The 21,052-nt window shown below is 39.1% G+C and overlaps 1 protein-coding gene across 7 annotated transcripts in view; it reads right to left on the reverse strand.

Annotated features, from left to right (window-relative positions):
• LOC133617401 (diacylglycerol kinase zeta-like) overlaps positions 1-21,052 on the reverse strand; it is a 301,272-nt gene that overhangs the window by 150,881 nt on the left and 129,339 nt on the right. For all 7 annotated transcript variants that reach the window (XM_061977350.2, XM_061977363.2, XM_061977357.2 and 4 more), the window contains 5 exons: positions 13,109-13,165; positions 12,912-12,980; positions 12,415-12,486; positions 12,218-12,334; positions 170-241 (listed from right to left, as the gene is read on the reverse strand). In XM_061977350.2, the coding sequence (XP_061833334.1) occupies positions 170-241; positions 12,218-12,334; positions 12,415-12,486; positions 12,912-12,980; positions 13,109-13,165 (387 nt within the window). The remainder of the gene's footprint in view (positions 1-169; positions 242-12,217; positions 12,335-12,414; positions 12,487-12,911; positions 12,981-13,108; positions 13,166-21,052) is intronic.

A 21,052-nucleotide genomic window follows, 5' to 3' on the forward strand; every position in this document is an offset into this window, starting at 1 on the left:
TTGTGTCTATTTCATAGCAAAGACTTCTTTGTTGTGAAACTAATGGATCCCCTTTTGCAAAGAGATCAAAAGTAAATGTCTACACTGAAACAGTTCAGCAGTTGACTTTTAAGTTTCTAAAGTGTTGAATGGTCAATGATCATAATCATAAAGTATATTGCTGGCATACCTCAGTGGCTTTTTTATTGATTTTTCTCTTGAAGGATGTTCTTTTCTTCTTCTTACTTGTCTTCATGGACGTCTGTTTGAAAGCAGAGCATAGGGGAGAAATGTTGTGTCAACGTTTATTACTTAAAAAAATATATTTTATGAAATTAATCATAATAATTTGCTGGAATAAAAAAAACACATAAAGGAACCTTGCAGTTGTCATTTTATTTTTGGTTTAATAGAAATTACGCACTTTCTTTTTCTCGCAAAATACATCAGCATATGTTTTTGTGATAGACCATAAACTAAGTGGATGGATCATAGGATAGCAAATCACTTTCTTCAGAAAAGTGTTCTTTGTACCCAGCTCAGAAGATGGAATATTATTGGACATACTTTGGGACAATAAACAATCATGGGTTTGGCAATGGATGTTCTCTTCATTCAGGGCTTTGTATTCTCAGGCTATTCAATCGATCACAACTAGACTACTGCGATCGATTGAATGCCCTGAAAATCATACGTTTGTGTTATGGATCCACGCGTCACTAAGAAGGGGTCATTTTAATTTTTGATGTTCCTTATCATCATTAGAAACAATTGTTGTATTCTTCCATTTGTATTCTGTGTGCAACTTTTCTCTTTCATCTAGTGCAGGGTCCGACAACCTGCAGCGATTCAGCCTGTATGCGGCGGATCCCTTTAAGGCGTATAGAAAATGTGCATTTGAAAAAAGTTCTGACTGGTGATGTGTGTTACATTGTTCATCCTACAATGTCTAACTTTGAACGGCAACCACATGTCCTCACTAATTGAGAGTTTCTGTAAGTCCAGCAGCACTAACATTTGAGCTAAAAGAAAATGGTCGTTACCTTACTGTGCATCCGCATTTCTAAAGCCATGAGTAAAGTTTACATGTTAGCTGAGTCCAAATTCAGGGTATAGTCTAAAGTACAGTATAAAAGTATTAGAAAACTACATCAAGTGCTATATTGTAGCGACAAGCGATTATTTTAATATTTTGGGCATTTACCGAAGACATGTCAACTACATCATCCTACTACATCATCCATCAAGTAGGTCTGCCATGCCACTGATGATAAAACAGAAAAAACAAGACAAAGTAATCATCATATTTGTCACATGGTGTGGAAAGAACCACCTCCAGCTCAATGTGATGAAGACCAAGGAGCTGGTTGTGGACCTGGGAAGGAGGAGGAGTACTCCAGGGACCCCTGTTTCCATCAGGGGGGTCGATGTGGACATGGTTGAGGATTATAAATACCTCGGAGTACACATCGACAACAAGCTGAATGGTCAAAACACACTGAGGCACTCTACAAGAAGGGTCAGAGCCGCCTCTACTTCCTCAGGAGGCTAGGATCCTTCAACGTCTGTACACTGATGTTGAAGATGTTCTACGTGTCGGTGGTGGCGGGCGCCTTCTTGTACGCCGTGGCCTGTTGGGGCAGCCAACAGAGCGGGGGACACAAACAGGCTGGACTAGCTGGTAAGGAAGGTCAGTAACGTTGTGGGAGTGGAGCTAGACTCTCTGGCGGTGGTGTCAGAGAGGAGAAGTCTAGCAAAACTCCTAGCCATTATGGACAACACCTCCCACCCACTACACTCGGACCTGGCGGAGAGAATGAGCACGTTCAGTGGGAAGCTCAAACTCCCAAAAGGCAACACGGAACAACACAGGAAGTCCTTCATACCGACAGCCATCAGACTGTATAATGCAAATGTTCCTTTTGACTGTACATGTACTGTAAATGTATAACGTATTTATATTATTCACATGTGAATAATGCTGTATAATAGACTGTATTTATATTATTCACATGTAAAAAATACCTAAGTGTTTATTGTCTTTTGTGAGCGAACTGTGGTGCTGAATTTCAGGGATCAATAAAGTACTTTCTATTCTATTCTATATTATAAATCCTCCACAAACTATTTCATAACTATTAAATAGAAATAATAGCTTTAAAATACTTTTATTGCCTTATAAGGGAATCATGATCCCTTTAGTTAAAATATGAGTTATTAGTACATATTAATACATTACAAAAACAATAATACATAATATTAGTTATGTTATTAATAAAAGTGTTAAGTAGTTAAAAGTATTAAAGGGGAACTGCACTTTTTTGGGAATTTTGCCTATCGTTCACAATGATTATAAAGGACATGACGATGGATGTTATTTATTTGTATTTTTTTCCCATTCTAAATATTAAATAAATGCGGTCGAAAGTCAGCCTACAATGGAGCATATAGCAACCACGCAATTCCACCTGTAAAGTTCTTAAAAAGACATCCAAACACATCCAGCAAAGTTTTATATGATACAAGTATATATGCAATGTAGTAACGGGCACATTTATAATAACATTTAATATTTAAGTATTTTGATCATTTCAAGCATACGTGGCGCATTAATTTAAAAAACGCATCAAAACGTTTGTTTTTTTCCCTTCATCACTGATTATCACTCACTGCAGACTTCATGAGAGCCAACAGACATAATAAAACACCTCTTACTGTGCAAGGTCTGCTGTCATTAGGATGACTGATAGGATAATCATATATTCCCATTTAGGTGAAGAATGTCTCGTAATCTTCACAAAGAAACAGCCGTCTTTCATAATGATTGTGAACAATAGGCAATATTCCAAAAAAAGTGCAGTTCCCCTTTAAATTAAGTCGTAAATTATATTATGTATGAAAATTACAAGGTTTATTTCTATGAGCTAGAGATAAATGTGGTGACAGATGGCTTTCCTTCTCTTTCCAGTAACACACAAACTCAAAATAAATACAAAGCAGCAAGTTTGCCTCAATTATTTCACATTTTGTAAGGTCTTTCTGGTTTTTTTTGCAGTTTTGACGGCAGTATTGCAAAATGCGCAAGGATGTGAACATGTGACACAACCAGAACATTTTCGTAAAGCTAGAACTTCCCCAATTACATCGCTCCAGCCGCGGCAGGAAGACACTCATTAGGACAGGCACGTGTACTGACATTTTGGGGGGCAAGTGCTCAAGCCAGAAAAAAGGGAACCATCACAAAAATTATTCATACAATTATTATGATTACAGTATAATCATTATAAATATCACGCAGGGTATTTTCAATGTATATAGTTATTTAACTAACATATTTTACCATTAGATTGAATAAACAGGAAAAAAACAATCAATCAGTCCTGGTCGTGGAACAACTGACCAGCTCTTTACTCTTGCGGGAATCCCAGAGAAGGCCTACAGTCTACATGTGCTTTGTGGATTTGGAGAAGGCATATGACCTGGTGCCCCAGGAGATCTTGTGGGAGGTGCTGAGGGAGTACTGAGTGAGGGGAACCCTGCTGAGGGCCATCCAATCCCTGTACAACCAAAGCGAGAGTTGTGTCCGGGTGCTTGGATGTAAGTCGGATCCGTTTCCAGTGGGGGTTGGTCTCCGCCAGGGCTGCGCTCTGTCACCTATCCTGTTTGTGATTTTCATGGACAGGATTTCTAGGCAGAGTCGGGACCATGGCGGAGAGGGTATACGTCTCGGGCGCCAAAGGTTGCGTCACTGCTGTTTGCAGATGATGTTGTCCTGATGGCACCTTCGGTTCGTGACCTTCAGCTCTCACTGGATCGGTTCGCAGCCGAGTGTTCAGCAGCTGGAATGAGGATAAGCATCTCCACATCTGAGGTCATGGTTCTCAGCAGGAAACCGATGGTTTGTACAGTCCAGGTAGAGGACGAGACTCTGTCCCAGGTGAAGAAGTTTAAGTATCTCGGTGTCATGTTCAGGAGTGAGGGAAAGATGGAGAAGGAAATCAGCCAGAGAATCGGAGCAGCTGGGGCAGTATTGCAGTCTCTCTGCCGCACTGTTGTGACGAAACGAGAGCTGAGCCAGAAGGCAAAGCTCTCGGTCTACAGAGCCATCTACATTCCTACTTTTACCTATGGTCATGAAGTGTGGGTCATGACCGAAAGAATAAGATCGGCCGAAATGAGTTTCCTCAGAAGGGTGGCTGGCATCTCCCTTAGAGATAGAGTGAGAAGTTCAGTCACCCGAGAGAGACTCGGAGTAGAGCCGCTGCTCCTTTGCTTGGAAAAGAGCCAGCTTAGGTGGTTTGGGCATGTCGTGCGGATGCCTCGCGAGCGTCTCCCTAGGGAGGTCCTCGTTGCACGTCCCACTGGGAGGAGACCCCGCGGAAGGTCAAGGACCAGATGGGGGATTACATCTCCTCTCTGGCCTGCGAACACATCGGGATTCCCCAGGAGGAAGTTGCTAATGTTGCTCTGGAGAGGGAAGTCTGGGGATCTCTGCTGGAGCTGTTGTCCCCGCGACCCGATTCCGGATAAGCGGTTGGAGATGGATGGATGGATGGACATATGAGACGTCCTGCTCGATAAAGTATTACACATTTGGAAAAAGTTAAGATTATTTTTCTTGGTCTCATTTTGTCACAAAACCTTGCATTAAAATAAGGGTTTGCAGAGTTATATCTACTGTAAATTATGATACAGTATATCAGAAAATCATAGCGTTTTAAGAATAGTATTTATTAGCTAGTTTTATGGTCTGTATTTTGTACCATTGCCGAGTTTTTTTAAGTCTAGAACTCCTGTCAGAGAGTTGAGTTTTTAGGCAAAATCTACAGACAGATGTTTGGACATAGGGCTGGGCGATATATCGAATATACTCGATATATCGCGGGTTTGTCTCTGTGCGATGTTGAAAATGACTATATCGTGAGTATGCGGCAAAAGGGTTGCTATAAAAAGTAGTGGCACTACTAATTTGTAGCATCATTTGAAAAATCACCCGCTAGAGAATAAGGAGTGCTTGAAGTGAAGTGAAGTGAATTATATTTATATAGCGCTTTTTCTCTAGTGACTCAAAGCGCTTTACATAGTGAAACCCAATATCTATGTTACATTTAAACCAGTGTGGGTGGTACTGGGAGCAGGTGGGTAAAGTGTCTTGCCCAAGGACACAACGGCAGTGACTAGGATGGCGGAAGCGGGATCGAACCTGCAACCCTCAAGTTGCTGGCACGGCCACTCTACCAACCGAGCTATACCGCCCCATAAACTCCGCATGTCGGCCGGTGCCACACCCAACAAAATGCCGAAGCAACCAGCACTGACCCAATTGAGCCTGGCGTCTTCCATTTCCACATCAACATCGTAAGAAAAAAATAGTCAACATCAGAAGGAGATAACGCCCGCAGTAACCTACCACATAGCGAAAGACATACACAATTTGATTTTCTATTATTAGTTAATTTTTATTTTACAGTTTTTGAAATATCTTGTGGGATATCATGCACAAAAGTGCACTTTATTTGTTTTAAAATATTATAGTGGCATTCTGTACAAAAGTGCACTTTAATTTAGTGTGGTTTTGATATGTCATCTTGGTGACATCATGAACAAAAGTGCACTAATAGCTTGTTTTAAAATGTCTGACAATCTTGCACTTTCTATTTTGAAATTACATGAATGTTTGTGCCACTGCTTGATAACTGTTTAATAAATACAGTTTTAGTAAATTGACTTAGTTGTGATTCCCCTCTCTGCATGAAAATTTAAAATTAGCATCTATTAATGCAGTATGAACAAGAATGTTTTAATGTAGACACAGAATCATCATACTGGTGCGATTATATGCATCAAGTGTTAATTCAAGGCTAAGGCAAAATATCGAGATATAGATCGTGTATCGTGACATGGCCTAAAAATATCGAGATATTAATAAAAGGCCAAATCGCCCAGCCCTATTTGGACACATATTTGTCTGTGGTTTAAAAGGAATAAACACAAACAATAATAAGAATACAAATGGGCACAATTATATATACGCGTATAATAGTATATAAAACAGACACAATTATATATAATAGAGTATAATAGTATATAAAACAGACTATACACTACATTATGTTATATAACAAATATTTAAACCTCATTGGAATTCAATACAGATTTGAACACAGTTGTGTCAGACTGAGCTTAAGCATGGTCTATGACGACATCTAGCGGTAAAACAAGGTAAATACAGTGTGAAACAGGCATGGGCAATTCACACACATACCATCAGGGGTCACCAACCTTTTTGAAACCAAGAGCTACTTCTTGGGTACTGATTAATGCGAAGGGCTACCAGTTTGATACACACTTAAATAAATTGCCAGAAATAGCCAATTTGCTCAATTTACCTTTAACTCTGTTATTATTAATAATTAATGATTAATAATTAATTATATTTATCTTTGTGGAAACACTGATCATCTTAATGATTTCTCACAATAAATATATATAGAAACAGATAAATATCAATATGCAACACTTTATTTTTATATTTTCTCGAAGTGCACATTTTTCAAATTGAACATTTTCAAATGATCACTTCTAAGACAGTCTTGTGAAATTTTAATATCCCATTTTAACTAGCTCGCCACTAACATTTTTATAAAAGAGGAGAAAACACAAAAAAAAAGAAAATTAAATTTTGAAACATAGTTTATCTTCAATTTCGACTCTTTAAAATTCAAAATTCAACCGAAAAAAGAAGAGGAAAAACTAGCTAATTCGAATCTTTTGGAAAAAATTAAAAAAAAAAATTTATGGAACATCATTAGTAGTTTTTCCTGATTAAGATTAATTTTAGAATTTTGATGACATGTTTTAAATAGGTTAAAATCCAATCTGCACTTTGTTAGAATATACAGGTAAAAGCCAGTAAATTAGAATATTTTGAAAAACTTGATTTATTTCAGTAATTGCATTCAAAAGGTGTAACTTGTACATTATATTTATTCATTGCACACAGACTGATGCATTCAAATGTTTATTTCATTTAATTTTGATGATTTGAAGTGGCAACAAATGAAAATCCAAAATTCCGTGTGTCACAAAATTAGAATATTACTTAAGGCTAATACAAAAAAGGGATTTTTAGAAATGTTGGCCAACTGAAAAGTATGAAAATGAAAAATATGAGCATGTACAATACTCAATACTTGGTTGGAGCTCCTTTTGCCTCAATTACTGCGTTAATGCGGCGTGGCATGGAGTCGATGAGTTTCTGGCACTGCTCAGGTGTTATGAGAGCCCAGGTTGCTCTGATAGTGGCCTTCAACTCTTCTGCGTTTTTGGGTCTGGCATTCTGCATCTTCCTTTTCACAATACCCCACAGATTTTCTATGGGGCTAAGGTCAGGGGAGTTGGCGGGCCAATTTAGAACAGAAATACCATGGTCCGTAAACCAGGCACGGGTAGATTTTGCGCTGTGTGCAGGCGCCAAGTCCTGTTGGAACTTGAAATCTCCATCTCCATAGAGCAGGTCAGCAGCAGGAAGCATGAAGTGTTCTAAAACTTGCTGGTAGACGGCTGCGTTGACCCTGGATCTCAGGAAACAGAGTGGACCGACACCAGCAGATGACATGGCACCCCAAACCATCACCCAACCATGCAAATTTTGCATTTCCTTTGGAAATCGAGGTCCCAGAGTCTGGAGGAAGACAGGAGAGGCACAGGATCCACGTTGCCTGAAGTCTAGTGTAAAGTTTCCACCATCAGTGATGGTTTGGGGTGCCATGTCATCTGCTGGTGTCAGTCCACTCTGTTTCCTGAGATCCAGGGTCAACGCAGCCGTCTACCAGCAAGTTTTAGAGCACTTCATGCTTCCTGCTGCTGACCTGCTCTATGGAGATGGAGATTTCAAGTTCCAACAGGACTTGGCGCCTGCACACAGCGCAAAATCTACCCGTGCCTGGTTTACGGACCATGGTATTTCTGTTCTAAATTGGCCCGCCAACTCCCCTGACCTTAGCCCCATAGAAAATCTGTGGGGTATTGTGAAAAGGAAGATGCAGAATGCCAGACCCAAAAACGCAGAAGAGTTGAAGGCCACTATCAGAGCAACCTGGGCTCTCATAACACCTGAGCAGTGCCAGAAACTCATCGACTCCTTGCCACGCCGCATTAACGCAGTAATTGAGGCAAAAGGAGCTCCAACCAAGTATTGAGTATTGTACATGCTCATATTTTTCATTTTCATACTTTTCAGTTGGCCAACATTTCTAAAAATCCCTTTTTTGTATTAGCCTTAAGTAATATTCTAATTTTGTGACACACGGAATTTTGGATTTTCATTTGTTGCCACTTCAAATCATCAAAATTAAATGAAATAAACATTTGAATGCATCAGTCTGTGTGCAATGAATAAATATAATGTACAAGTTACACCTTGTGAATGCAATTACTGAAATAAATCAAGTTTTTCAAAATATTCTAATTTACTGGCTTTTACCTGTATAACAAATTGGACCAAGCTATATTTCTAACAAAGACAAATCATTATTTCTTCTACATTTTCCAGAACAAAAATTTTAAAATAAATTCAAAAGACTTTGAAATAAGATTTAAATTTGATTCTACAGATTTTCTAGATTTGCCAGAATATCTTTTTTGAATTTTAATCATAATAAGTTTGAAGAAATATTTCACAAATATTCTTTGTCGAAAAAACAGAAGCTAAAATGAAGAATTAAATTAAAATGTATTTATTATTCTTTACAATAAAAAAAATAAATTTACTTGAACATTGATTTAAATTGTCAGGAAAGAAGAGGAAGGAATTTAAAAGGTAAAAAGGTATAAGTGTTTAAAAATCCTAAAATCATTTTTAAGGTTGTAGTTTTTCTCTAAAATTGTCTTTCTGAAAGTTATAAGAAGCAAAGTTATAAGAAGCAAAGTAAAAAAATAAATGAATGTATTTAAACAAGTGAAGACCAAGTCTTTAAAATATTTTCTTGGATTTTCAAACTCTATTTGAGTTTTGTCTCTCTTGGAATTAAAAATGTCGAGCAAAGCGAGACCAGCTTGCTAGTAAATAAATACAATTTAAAAAATACAGGCAGCTCACTGGTAAGTGCTGCTATTTGAGCTATTTTTAGAACAGGGCAGCGGGCGACTCATCTGGTCCTTACGGGAGACCTAGTGCCCGCGGGCACCGCGTTGGTGACCCCTGGTATACATGTATATGGCATGATAACAGCAGAACATTTCTGTATAACAGAGGCTGATGGCTGATGGTCGTGTTACAATATTCACCAATTTTATTCTTTTATTTCTGATTTTTAACATGACAATGTGAGTTTGTCTGTGTCTAATGTTTTTTTACACAATATTTTAGCTGTAAAAGGTGTCAAGCATCCTGCGGTCTGTGTGCTTGGTTCCCTTATTAAGGAACACTTGAAATGTGTGAATGTTGTTCAGCTTTAGTGAAATAAATTCTTAAAATGCCATAGAAAAGAGTCAACGCGAAACAATACAAACACTCACAATATAACTGATATAAATGCTAAAAAGATTATGACAGACCACCTCAAAAAACTGAATGGAATTTTATAGCCTTTTTGCTTATTAAAAATGTACATGAAAATAAAAATTGCGGGATTTACAATATTAACTATGAACGATAAAACATTGAATATTAAGAACATATGAACGTCTCTCCTCTTTACTTCTTAAGTCGACCGTCTCGAGATTTTTACAATAAAGCAAAATGCAACAAACACGCCAAAACATTAATGCAAAGGACAAAAAACACAGCTCAATATAATAATAATCCATATAATATAATTTTTCTGCAGAACAGAACTTTATTGTAAAAATGTGTTTCCGTGTCCTTCCCTGACACTCACATCTCAGGCTGGCTGCTGTAAACAAACCGTGCCCACTCTGCTTCTTACCTGACTGCTTGGAGCTGATGACATAGATTACCGTAATAACCAGTTTCTCATTCAAAAACGCAGATTCCAATCATTAGAATACTCTCTGTAGTTCAAGACTTACGGTAATGTGTATTGGCGGCTCAGTTTCGATGTTAAAGGTTTAAAAAAAGTATTTGGAGACGTCCGGCCAGCTGGGTTGAAAGCTTAATTGGCCGCATACTTTTAACTATTGAATTACTGCTGAATACACAAGCATTGCTGCAAACGTACATGCAATTAAGGCAACATTTAACAGACATATACTATAAGCATTTTAAAATGAATGGCTGAGGATATGTTAGCCATGAGCTTAAATTTCGGTCAAGAACGCAAACAGTGCTGGGCAGTTACCATCAACGAATCAATTACTGGGTTGCAATCACGTGACCTAGAGACCCTTCCGGGTTTCATTCAGGTGGTTGTCTAGTGTCCCATTAGACTACTGTTTATTTACTTTTCCCAGTGCAAATTTGGACATATTTTGAAAGGTTTAGAAGCATATATACAAGCTATGATTAAGAAAATATTTAAAATGGGATGTAGTGGATTTATACCTTTCTAAGAAAAATTATTTTCGAAAGATTTAAACCATTCATCATCACCGCCTTGATCCTCTTCCTTGACACAAGGATTTAAAGAAGAAAAGATTGGAGGCACATCATGTCTTTACATCTGAGGGATGCACAAATTAAGCATTATTCGGTGAAAGATAATGTTGGATCTATTTGTGCATTGTTACGTAACGTACTGGGATGACATTAACAAGTATCGCCCTTCTCTGATCGTGACGTTAATGAGAAAAAGGAAAAGTTTAGTTTTTGGAGTTAATTTCCTGGTACAAGTATTTGTCATAAACAATTCATGTCAGCAGGTGTTTTATTGGGGTGATGTTCATATTTTGTTTCATTGTTTAGCTATAGATGTCACTGTTGTTCGGCAATGTTTGATTTCCAACAATATTTAGCGATATCAAGATTATGTATGCTGTTGAGCCTACGAGAGATGTATTCATACAGTTTATTAATACTATAAAGGATATTTTTTTCATGCTAACAATAATCAACACAGACGCTATAAGGTTGTAATATGTGTCGAATAAAGCACATGGTTTTTCTGCACAACAACTAAGGTTTTAGTTTCGGCTATGAAAATCGACGAAAACACGGTGGATTTGAACAACAATTACAATATTTATTACTAGGACTTAACATGACGTTAGTTTGTGTCGACAATCAGATCTTCGTAGTTAGGCAGAGCAACTACAACATGACTTAAAAGAACACAAACAAACTAATGCAATCACTTGTCTTTTCTTTACACTAAGATCTGCTCTCAAACACTAACTACATCGTAACAAATACAATTTTCTTAAACAAATCAAATGTTCAAACAAACCTTTGACTAAGTTAACGCTGCAGACCCGAGCATGGTCCGACTGTATTTCACAAGATGATGAAAATGATATTTTATGAGCCATTTCCCTGGACGCACTTTCCCTGACTTTATTCTGTTTATGAACCACTTTTGCCGGGACTCTATAAAAAGGTATTTCATATCTTTCAATGTGAACAGCACAGCAAAGTGGCATTTTTAGCTCAAACTCTTCATTTACTAACGCATCTCTCACTTGATTTACACTCAAGCCTGTTGACCATCATGTGAATTACACCGTGACAAGGCAAAGCAGACTTGACGTCATAAGCAACCCAGCCATACTACTAGAGAACGTAATGAACAGGAAATGACGTCACAGACTTGATCGCCAAAACAAGATCATACAAAATCAAATTAAAACTATTGCAGAACACGGTAAAACTAAAAAATTAAGATTTGTAATTTATTGACCGCTATCTCTCTAATGCATCTAATTTTGAAAGCAAGCTGCACACCGGTGGGATACAATTCATCCCACCTGGGATAATAACGCTTGATGAAGCTTTAAAGTGACCTTGGGTTGTACTTGTATAGCGCTTTTCTACCTTCAAGGTACTCAAAGCGCTTTGGACTACTTCCACATTTACCCATTCACACACACATTCACACACTGATGGAGGGAGCTGCCATGCAAGGCGCTAACCAGCACCCATCAGGAGCAAGGGTGAAGTGTCTTGCTCAGGACACAACGGACATGACGAGGTTGGTACTAGGTGGGGATTGAACCAGGGACCTTGTCATCAACTTTGATTTTCTCCATACTTTTGTCCATAATGTATGCCATGTACTGATGCCGACTTGTATAGTACAAAGAGTGCAGAATGAATCATCACTGAAATGTGAATCAACTCTACCTGGCAACGTCGAACTCGAACAATCCATGAAGGTGGAACTATGAGGGCAGCATGAACTCCTATTGGACAAACCTCCTCAATTTGGTGCAACATGAAACAGGAGACCTTGTTGTGATACTAAAACAAGCATGTATAAGAAAGCAATTTGTCATTGTAAGATTCATTTGATAACACAGTAAAATGGAAAATATCCTCACCGCTTGTTTGCACCAGGAACAGCTAATGGCAACAATCTCTTTACTGTGGAAAGCAAACTTCTGCTGGAAGGCCTAAATATGAAAAAAAATGTATATATATTAATCAAAATAAAAAATATATAATAAACCAGAAATACCAAGCTAACCAAACGTCCATCCATCCATTTTATATACCTACTGGGGTCACAGGTAACCTGGAGCCTATCCTAGCTGACTTGGGGCAAGAGGTGGGATAAATCCTAGACTGGTCGCCAGCCAATCGCAGGGCACATATAGACAAACAACTATTCACATTCTTTTATAGTCTTCAATCAACCTAACGTGCATATTTTTGGAATGTGGAAGAAAACCGGAGTACTCGGCGAAAACACATCTAAGCGCACTGGAAGAACATGCAAACTCCACACATTTGAACCCAGATCTCTCGGTTATGTGGCCTGTGCTAACCACTAAGCCAACAGTGATGTAAAAAAACAGATAATGCTATAATTACTCACCTTGCCACATTGTTTACATTTTCCTTCTTCTCTTCTTCGATGCACCCAGTGATGACGTACCACGTTGGGCTGGAAACATGCAACACAAATGGACAAACAAATGATCATAAACAAGCTCATGCCTACAGGCAAAAAGCCCTTAACTTTAAAAGTCTAATTTTCCTCGGGGGGTTTTTCCCTGATTTCTATCAACTCACCTCTCGAATGTTTTTGAAACTAGATTCCCTGAAGGATGGCTTGCATCTGAAATTGATCTAAGAATAGAGCAGAGAAAGTGTAAAAAGGGTAACAAAAAGTATCATTGGCACATCAATGAATATATCATGTAAGCTGTCACAATTATAGGACGAGCACAAACGACTGATATCCAAAAATGTTGACTTCACAATGACACGAATGCTATCAAAGATCTATTAATTTGATTTTTTATTTTATTTTGATGGTTAAAGATTAGCGTTATGTAGAACTAAAATGTGTCATACTATGTGGTAATCTAACGGTAATACAATACAGTCAAATATTTTCTGTGGCGCCAGTTGACATCCAAGTTAATTTCTTTCCCACTAAGAAATTCAATTGCTGTAGGCCAGGGGTGTCAAACTCAAATACAGAGTGGGCCAAAATTTAAAACTGAACAAAGCCGCGGGCCAAGGTTGAACAAATTAACCTTTTAATAGGGACCCAAACAAGTTTTGCATTGAATATTGAACAAGCAAGGCTTATATAACTTTATAGTGACATGCAAAATCGAGTTTCAAATAATAATAATAATAATAATTCAAAAATATCAATGGCATATCAAATACAATTAAAAAAAATGTAATGCCTTTTTTCTATTTGCAGCCTTCTGAGGTAAATATCAACATTAACTTTTTCCACAGGCTAATAAATTTGAAAATAAAATAACAATGAATAAACCAACCAATCAGGACTTTAAACTGCTCAGTTTGCAACACTGATCTAATCTGATGTGCCCAAGCAAGATACCTGCCATCTTTTCTTGGATGCTAGTTCATTAATGTCGGGGCTCAGGCTTTGAGCTGAGGCAACCTTCATTATCGAACGAAGGTGTTCATCAGTCATTATATCTCGTAGCCCACCCGGACCACAGTCTGGGGGCGTGCCTTAAAGACACTGCCTTTGACGTACGCTATGAACTGTCGTCACGTCTGCTTTACATCTTTTCTAATAACGTGCCGGCTCAATCACAAGATATGTGCGGCTTCTGTATGAACACTAACGGTAATGCAACGCATACTTGTTCAACAGCGATACAGGTCACACTGAGGGTGCCCGTATAAGCAACTTTAACAATGTTAGAAATATACGCCACACTGTGAATCCACAGCAAACAAGAATGACAAACACATTTCGGGAGAACATCCGCACCGTAACACAACATAAACACAACAGAACAAATACCCAGAACCCTTTGCAGCACTAACTCTTCCGGGGCGCTACAATATACACCCCCCACTACCACGTTGGGCCAGCACACGTTGGATGTGACGGGCGCTGGAATCTGGTACTCTCCCGGGAGGGTTGGCAAGTATGAAAATTAGCGGTGAATGCGGTGTTACCGCGGCACCGCCGCTGAATATAATCGGCGGGCCAACTCTAGTGTTAATTTAAAATCGCCTCAAGGGCCAAGTGAAATTACACGGCGGGCCAAATTTGGCCCGCGGGCCAGAGTTTGACACCCAAGCTCTAGGCAACTGTTGCCACAATATCAATTAAAGTAAAATTTCTCCATCTTTGTATATGTGAAGTTTTTTGGCAATAGTCTATTACATTTGAATGCTAGTCATAAATAGTTATGCTTCAAAGTAAAGTATATGCAATGGGATATTTTATTATATGTATTGCTCACATTGCACTGAGCAGCCATACCCAGTTGCATCAAACAGATTACACTTTTCCCCTTATTCAACAAACACACAAATACTCATTGAGGTGTGAAATAAAATCAAATACTGCAAAAAGTAAAACTTGTGAAGGGAATCCTTCGGATTTTGATTATTTGAACTCCCAAAATTCTTCTGACTAAACTTCAATTTGCATGATATTTTGTATTTTGACTTTCTAGGTTCTACTGTAACCCTATATTTTTCCAAATGCATAATGTACAGAGGTTTCCAAAGTACAGCAGTACCTCAACATACGAGTACCTCAACAAACAATTATCTTGAGGTCTGAGCTGTGGGTATAGTAAATTTCAAATGATCCCCGAAGATCCGCCCCCAAACAACCGGTCTTCCTCGCTAGCAATAGCTTATAGCTACAGATCGTCATATATTTTTCCAACCATGCGTACAGAGAAAATAAGCGAAGGAAGGAAGTGAAGGACAGTGCTGAGAAGAAGAAGCAGATGACACTCATCGTATTAAAGAGAGAACATAATGCCGGCTGTGTGGCTGACTTGGCGAGGCAGTAGTAATACTAGTTGGCAGACTCGGTACCATACTGAAGCTTTTGCGCCAGAAACAGCTCAAAGGAGACGCAAAAGGAGTCTGTTCTCCCAAGTATAAATGACCAGCGTTTAAAGCGGCACTTCTCATGTGAGCTATCCACACCATGACAGAGAAGTCCAGCCACTGTGAGGGTGAACCACTGTAATTACGGAGAAGAACATCCAACAAACCAACATGAAACAAACTTCCCCACGGACCGCAGTCGCTAGGTAAATGCTGTACATTATTACTTCATGAAACTACTGTAGTTATTTGTAGTACATTCTAATGTCTTCAGAAAACATCCCCATAGTTAAATGACAATGTCTGTGGCAGCAACAAAAAAGGAGGACAATAAAATAATCAAAAAAAAAAAAAAAAAGAGTACAATAAAATAAAGAATAGACAGCAATATATTTAACATAAGGCAGCTGGTGGTTCTGATGTACAGAATATATTATCGGTGTATTTTGTGTGATTATTGAATTGTTTTTAATACAATATTATATAAATAAATAATTATATATATATATATATATATATACATATACACACACACACACACACACACACACACACATATATATATATATATATATATATATATATATATATATATATATATATATATATATATATATATATATATATATATATATATATATATATACACATATATATATATATATATACATATACATACATATACATATACATATATATACATATACATATATATACATATACATATACATATATATATATATATATATATATATATATATATATATATATATATTTGAAAAGTTAGTTTTTCTTTTTAAAGGCTTGGTGCATGTTAAAATTGTGGTGGGTGGCCAAGCACGGATTAAATTGATTTCAATTCATTTTAATTGGCAGTACTGATTTTAGATATGTTTTTTTGAGTTACGAGCTCAGTCGTGGAAAAAATTTTACTTGTAAGTAGAGGTACAACTGTATGGAGTTTCGGTCATTTGCATGTTTACTAAAACGTATTATGGTTTTTCTATTTTCCGCTCAACAGTGGAGGAAAAAAATATATTTGATCAATAATTTAAATATGTTTAATGTCTCAGCATTAAGTGCTGTAAATGTTGTAATCGATTGTAACTCTATCCTAGGCTCTCAAATTGTAGAGTGTCCCCCTGACTGTATTGAGTCTGTAAATTAAAAGCAAGTTCATTTGTTGACTTGGATTCAGTCTCGTCGTGCAGCTTGTGGGATATTCAGCATGTGGTTGCACCACCTTGCAGCCTCAGATGCCCTGTGCATGCCTCAACAGTATAGAGCTTCTTTAACACCTGTATTGGAATGACTGCTATGTTTTGTTATTGTAAGCCTCTAGGGCTCATAGTTTCCTCATAGGTTAATTTTCAGCCAATAAGTAGGAACCTAATCTATCATTTACAGTATACAATAGTTGGGTATACAGCAATTGTATCTATTCTCCATCAAAGTAATTTTCACATTTCTGACCCTATGAGTGTTTTGTCTTTGGCCATGTGTGGCAGAGCCTATATGTCTGATTATTGTGGAGTTTAAAGCATTTTAAGCTCGCTAATTTGAAATACGAAATGAGAGAGACCAAATTGGGTTACAATGTCATGTTGTGCATTGATCTGCTGCAGTCAACATTACTTTGATTGGGTCAATGGCATTATATTTTTGGTAGTTTCAATCTTATTGCATTAAATTCGGATCCAATACAATTCAAGAGACAGTTTAGCTGGCTGTTTATCTCAATATAGGACACTATTCACTGTTAAGTAGGGGTGTTGTTTTTCAACCGTTTTTAAATTTTTTGCAGGAAGCAGCAAAGGTTAAAGTTAAAGTTAAAGTACCAATGATTGTCACACACACACTAGGTGTGGCGAGATTATTCTCTGCATTTGACCCATCACCCTTGATCACCCCCTGGGAGGTGAGGGGAGCAGTGGGCAGCAGCGGTGGCCGCGCCCGGGAATCATTTTGGTGATTTAACCCCCAATTCCAACCCTTGATACTGAGTGCCAAGCAGGGAGGTAATGGGTCCCATTTTTATAGTCTTTGGTATGACTCGGCCGGGGTTTGAACTCACACCCTACCGATCTCAGGGCGGACACTCTAACCACTAGGCCACTGAGTAGGTGTAGTAGTTGGCCCTTCCGGAGCATATGAGGTGTGCTCGAAGTCTTTCTGCTTGCTTACTTCCACCGACGCGCATGTCAGCATGCGTTCCTGGGCCACTCAGCTGCTTCCTTTTGGCTGCTGACATAACCATGGCGCATTTCTTTCAATTAGTGATTTCCTTTAGACGTTTTACCCATCAATATACAAGCTACAGTAACATACAAAACAGGGCTATTAATTGGTAGTTTTAGTTTTTCATTATGTTTCACTTGTGTTAATGTAAGCAAAAATCTGTACTGCAACCATTATTTTCCCATTGTGGGATAAATAAGAGTATATCTTAGCCCGTGGGTCGGCAACCCGCGGCTCTAGAGCCGCATGCGACTCTTTAGCGCCGTCCTAGTGGCTCTCTGGAACCCTTTTCAAAAATGTATGAAAAATGGAAAAAGATGAGGGGAAAAAAATATATTTTTGTTTTAATATGTTTTCTGTAGGAGGACAAACATGACACAAGCCTCCATAATTGTTATAAAGCACACTGTTTATATTAAACATGCTTCACTGATTGGAGTATTTGGCGAGCGTCGTTTTGTCCTACTAATTGTGGCGGTCCATGAACTCACCGTAGTTTGTTTACATGTACAACTTTCTCCGACTTTCTAGGACGTGTTTTATGCCTCTCCTTTTTCTGTCTCATTTTGTCCACCAAACTTTTAACGTTGTGCGTGAATGCACAAAGGTGAGTTTTGTTGATGTTATTGACTTGTGTGGAGTGCTAATCGGGCATATTTGTTCACTGCATGACTGACTTGCAATGCCCTCGAGCCCAGATCCTTATGTGGAGCTCAGCGAACTACAAACCCCGTTTCCATATGAGTTGGGAAATTGTGTTGGATGTAAATAAGGCCCGTAGTCGACCGATGAGACACGATGATCTCTGCCACCGTCCAAACTGACCCGTGGCGCTCCTTTCCTACGCCAATTGGATGGGGGCTTATAACCCGTTACTGTCATATTCCGTGTTGTTTCCGCACTGAGTTGAAGTGAAGCTGAAGTGTCCTCTCCAGAGCTTAAGCCTGGGCATTACATATAAAGATCCTGGATTGCCCAGTCGTCAGGATGACCCTCCAGGCCTTGCTGATGAAATCCAAAGGAATGCAGAGCATGACGTTTGGCATTAGCTTGGCTGCAGGAGATGCCGAAACAGTGTTTGCAAGGCACCGATCCGCCTTCGGGTCTCCACTCCTGATTTTCGGAAGGTTTACTCCTTTACACATGGTCGTTGAGTCTATGTATATGTATAGACCTCCTCCGTCGTGGCCGTATTCTGGTTTGTTCAGCTCATCCGCCCGCTGGTGAAGTGTCGACACCAAGTCAAAGGTATTACATACCCAGGTTTGTCGTCAGAGTTGTCCTTCTCCTAGGTAGATTACTAGTCATAGTTTACGAGGTCTACCTACTCTCTAACGAGACCCTTCTCCACCCTTTCGCCTACCGTCCAAATTATTGTCCAAAAAGTGCAGAAACTACCACATGTAAGACGACCCTGACAGGTGCAGCTTTGTTGTTCGGAGTATCTGTCTCCTAGGAAGACGTCCGGCCAAGGATGTTGAGCTCTTCCTACCCTGCTAGATGTCCGCCAATGGCTCGCCTGAGTGAGCGCCCTTTGGTGAATCTTGTTTTTGCTTCCACCAGGGTGTCAAGCCACCCACCTCAACAGCCCCAGTTGGGCACTGATGGGAGTGCCAGTTGAGTCGCTGGCAGCCCGACCCTGAAACAGGTTATACTGGATTAAAGGTTACCAGTAGCAGATCCAACCGACCTGACCTGACATACACATATGTATACGCATACATATACATATATATATATATATATATATATATATATATATATATATATATATATATATATATATCCATCAAACACTCATATACCCATATATCCACCTGCATGCACACACACACACACACACACACACACACACACACACACACACACACACACACACACACACACACACACACACACACACACACACACACACACACACACAGCCGAGGCACGAGCCAAGGATGTCGTTGTGGCTTGTGCAGCCCTTTGAGACACTCATGATTTAGGGCTATATAAGTAAACATTGATTGATTGATTGACATATACATAAACATACACACCCAACATGGGGGGAAAGCGGCCACCCCCAACCCGACACCGGATGGGTCTGCACGGCCGCAGCGCAGGGTGGCCCAAGCTACCCCTCACCTCCCAGGGGAAGGAGAAAGCCCAAGGAGAGCCAAATCCAGAGGGTTATGGGCTGGCACCCGGCCGACAGCAGCAAGACCCTAGCCCCCCGGGCGAAGGCCCGCGCCCAACCATCCACGAGAGGGACAGCCCGAGGCGGCCACCCCCAACCCCACCCGCACCCCAAACCCCGCCCAGGCACCCCCATCCGCTAGACCACCTATAGATCAGCTCGCCAGGCCAGAACCAGGGAAAACACTGCAGGCTCACCCGACTCTCCAACAAGCTAATAAGGTAGTGCGTATATTAATACTTTTAAAGCAGTTGTGTTTTCGAAGAATTTGGCTAATAAAGGGTAAGTTAGAAATTGGGATCTCCTGGCTGAGTGATTGTTCAATATCTAACCATAAATGATCTAATACGTTGTGATTGATCCATTTTAATATGTATTGTAGTTTATTTGCAAGGAAGTAATGGAAACAATTTGGGATCCCTTGGGTTTTTGTAATGTTTCTATGCTTATTCGTGCTGGTTTACTTTTCCAAAGAAACTGATTGATGTGTGAGTCTAGTGATTTAAACCAAAATTCAGAAGGTTTGGTGGGAATCATTGAAAAAAGATAATTAATCCTAGGCAAGACCATAATTTTCACGGTAGAAACCCTTCCCATAAGTGAGATGGGCAGTGTCTTCCAACACGCCAGATCATCCTCAATTGATTTTAAGGTTGGGGAGTAACTCGGGCCATTCAGATCTGATAGTGTGGAGGAAACATTGATACTAGGTATTTAATGCTCCATTGTGCAGTGGAATCGATGATGTGCTCTAAAAGCCCAAATTGATAGGCAACACAGTTGATTTGAACAGTTGATGGAGTAATCTGAAATAGAACTGAATTTATCAAAGTGTGAAATTGTGTCTTGAAGAGAAAAATTTGGATTTTGTAGGAAAAGTAATACATCATCAGCATAAAGGCTTATTTTATGATGAACGGTTGCAGTATGGATCCCTTTAATATTGGCATGCTGTCGAATTGCGGTTTCAAGAGGTTTCAGTAAATATAGCAAACAGTTAAGTTCAGTTCAATTCAGTTTCAGTTTATTTCGAACATGCATACGATACAAAGTAATGCATCACATATTTCTAGTTAGGATAGGATAGGATAGGTCTTTATTGTTATTGCAACAAGTACAACGAAACTATGTTTTCAGTACAAACCCGTTCAAGATTAGACAAACAAACAGTGTACAGGGTTACAGAACAGGAACGCTGATGGGTCGCCAAGAGGCGCCCCGTAAAAGGTAGGAAAAAGGTAAAACGC

Source organism: Nerophis lumbriciformis, linkage group LG01, assembly GCF_033978685.3.
Source record: "Nerophis lumbriciformis linkage group LG01, RoL_Nlum_v2.1, whole genome shotgun sequence".
NCBI lineage: Eukaryota > Metazoa > Chordata > Actinopteri > Syngnathiformes > Syngnathidae > Nerophis > Nerophis lumbriciformis.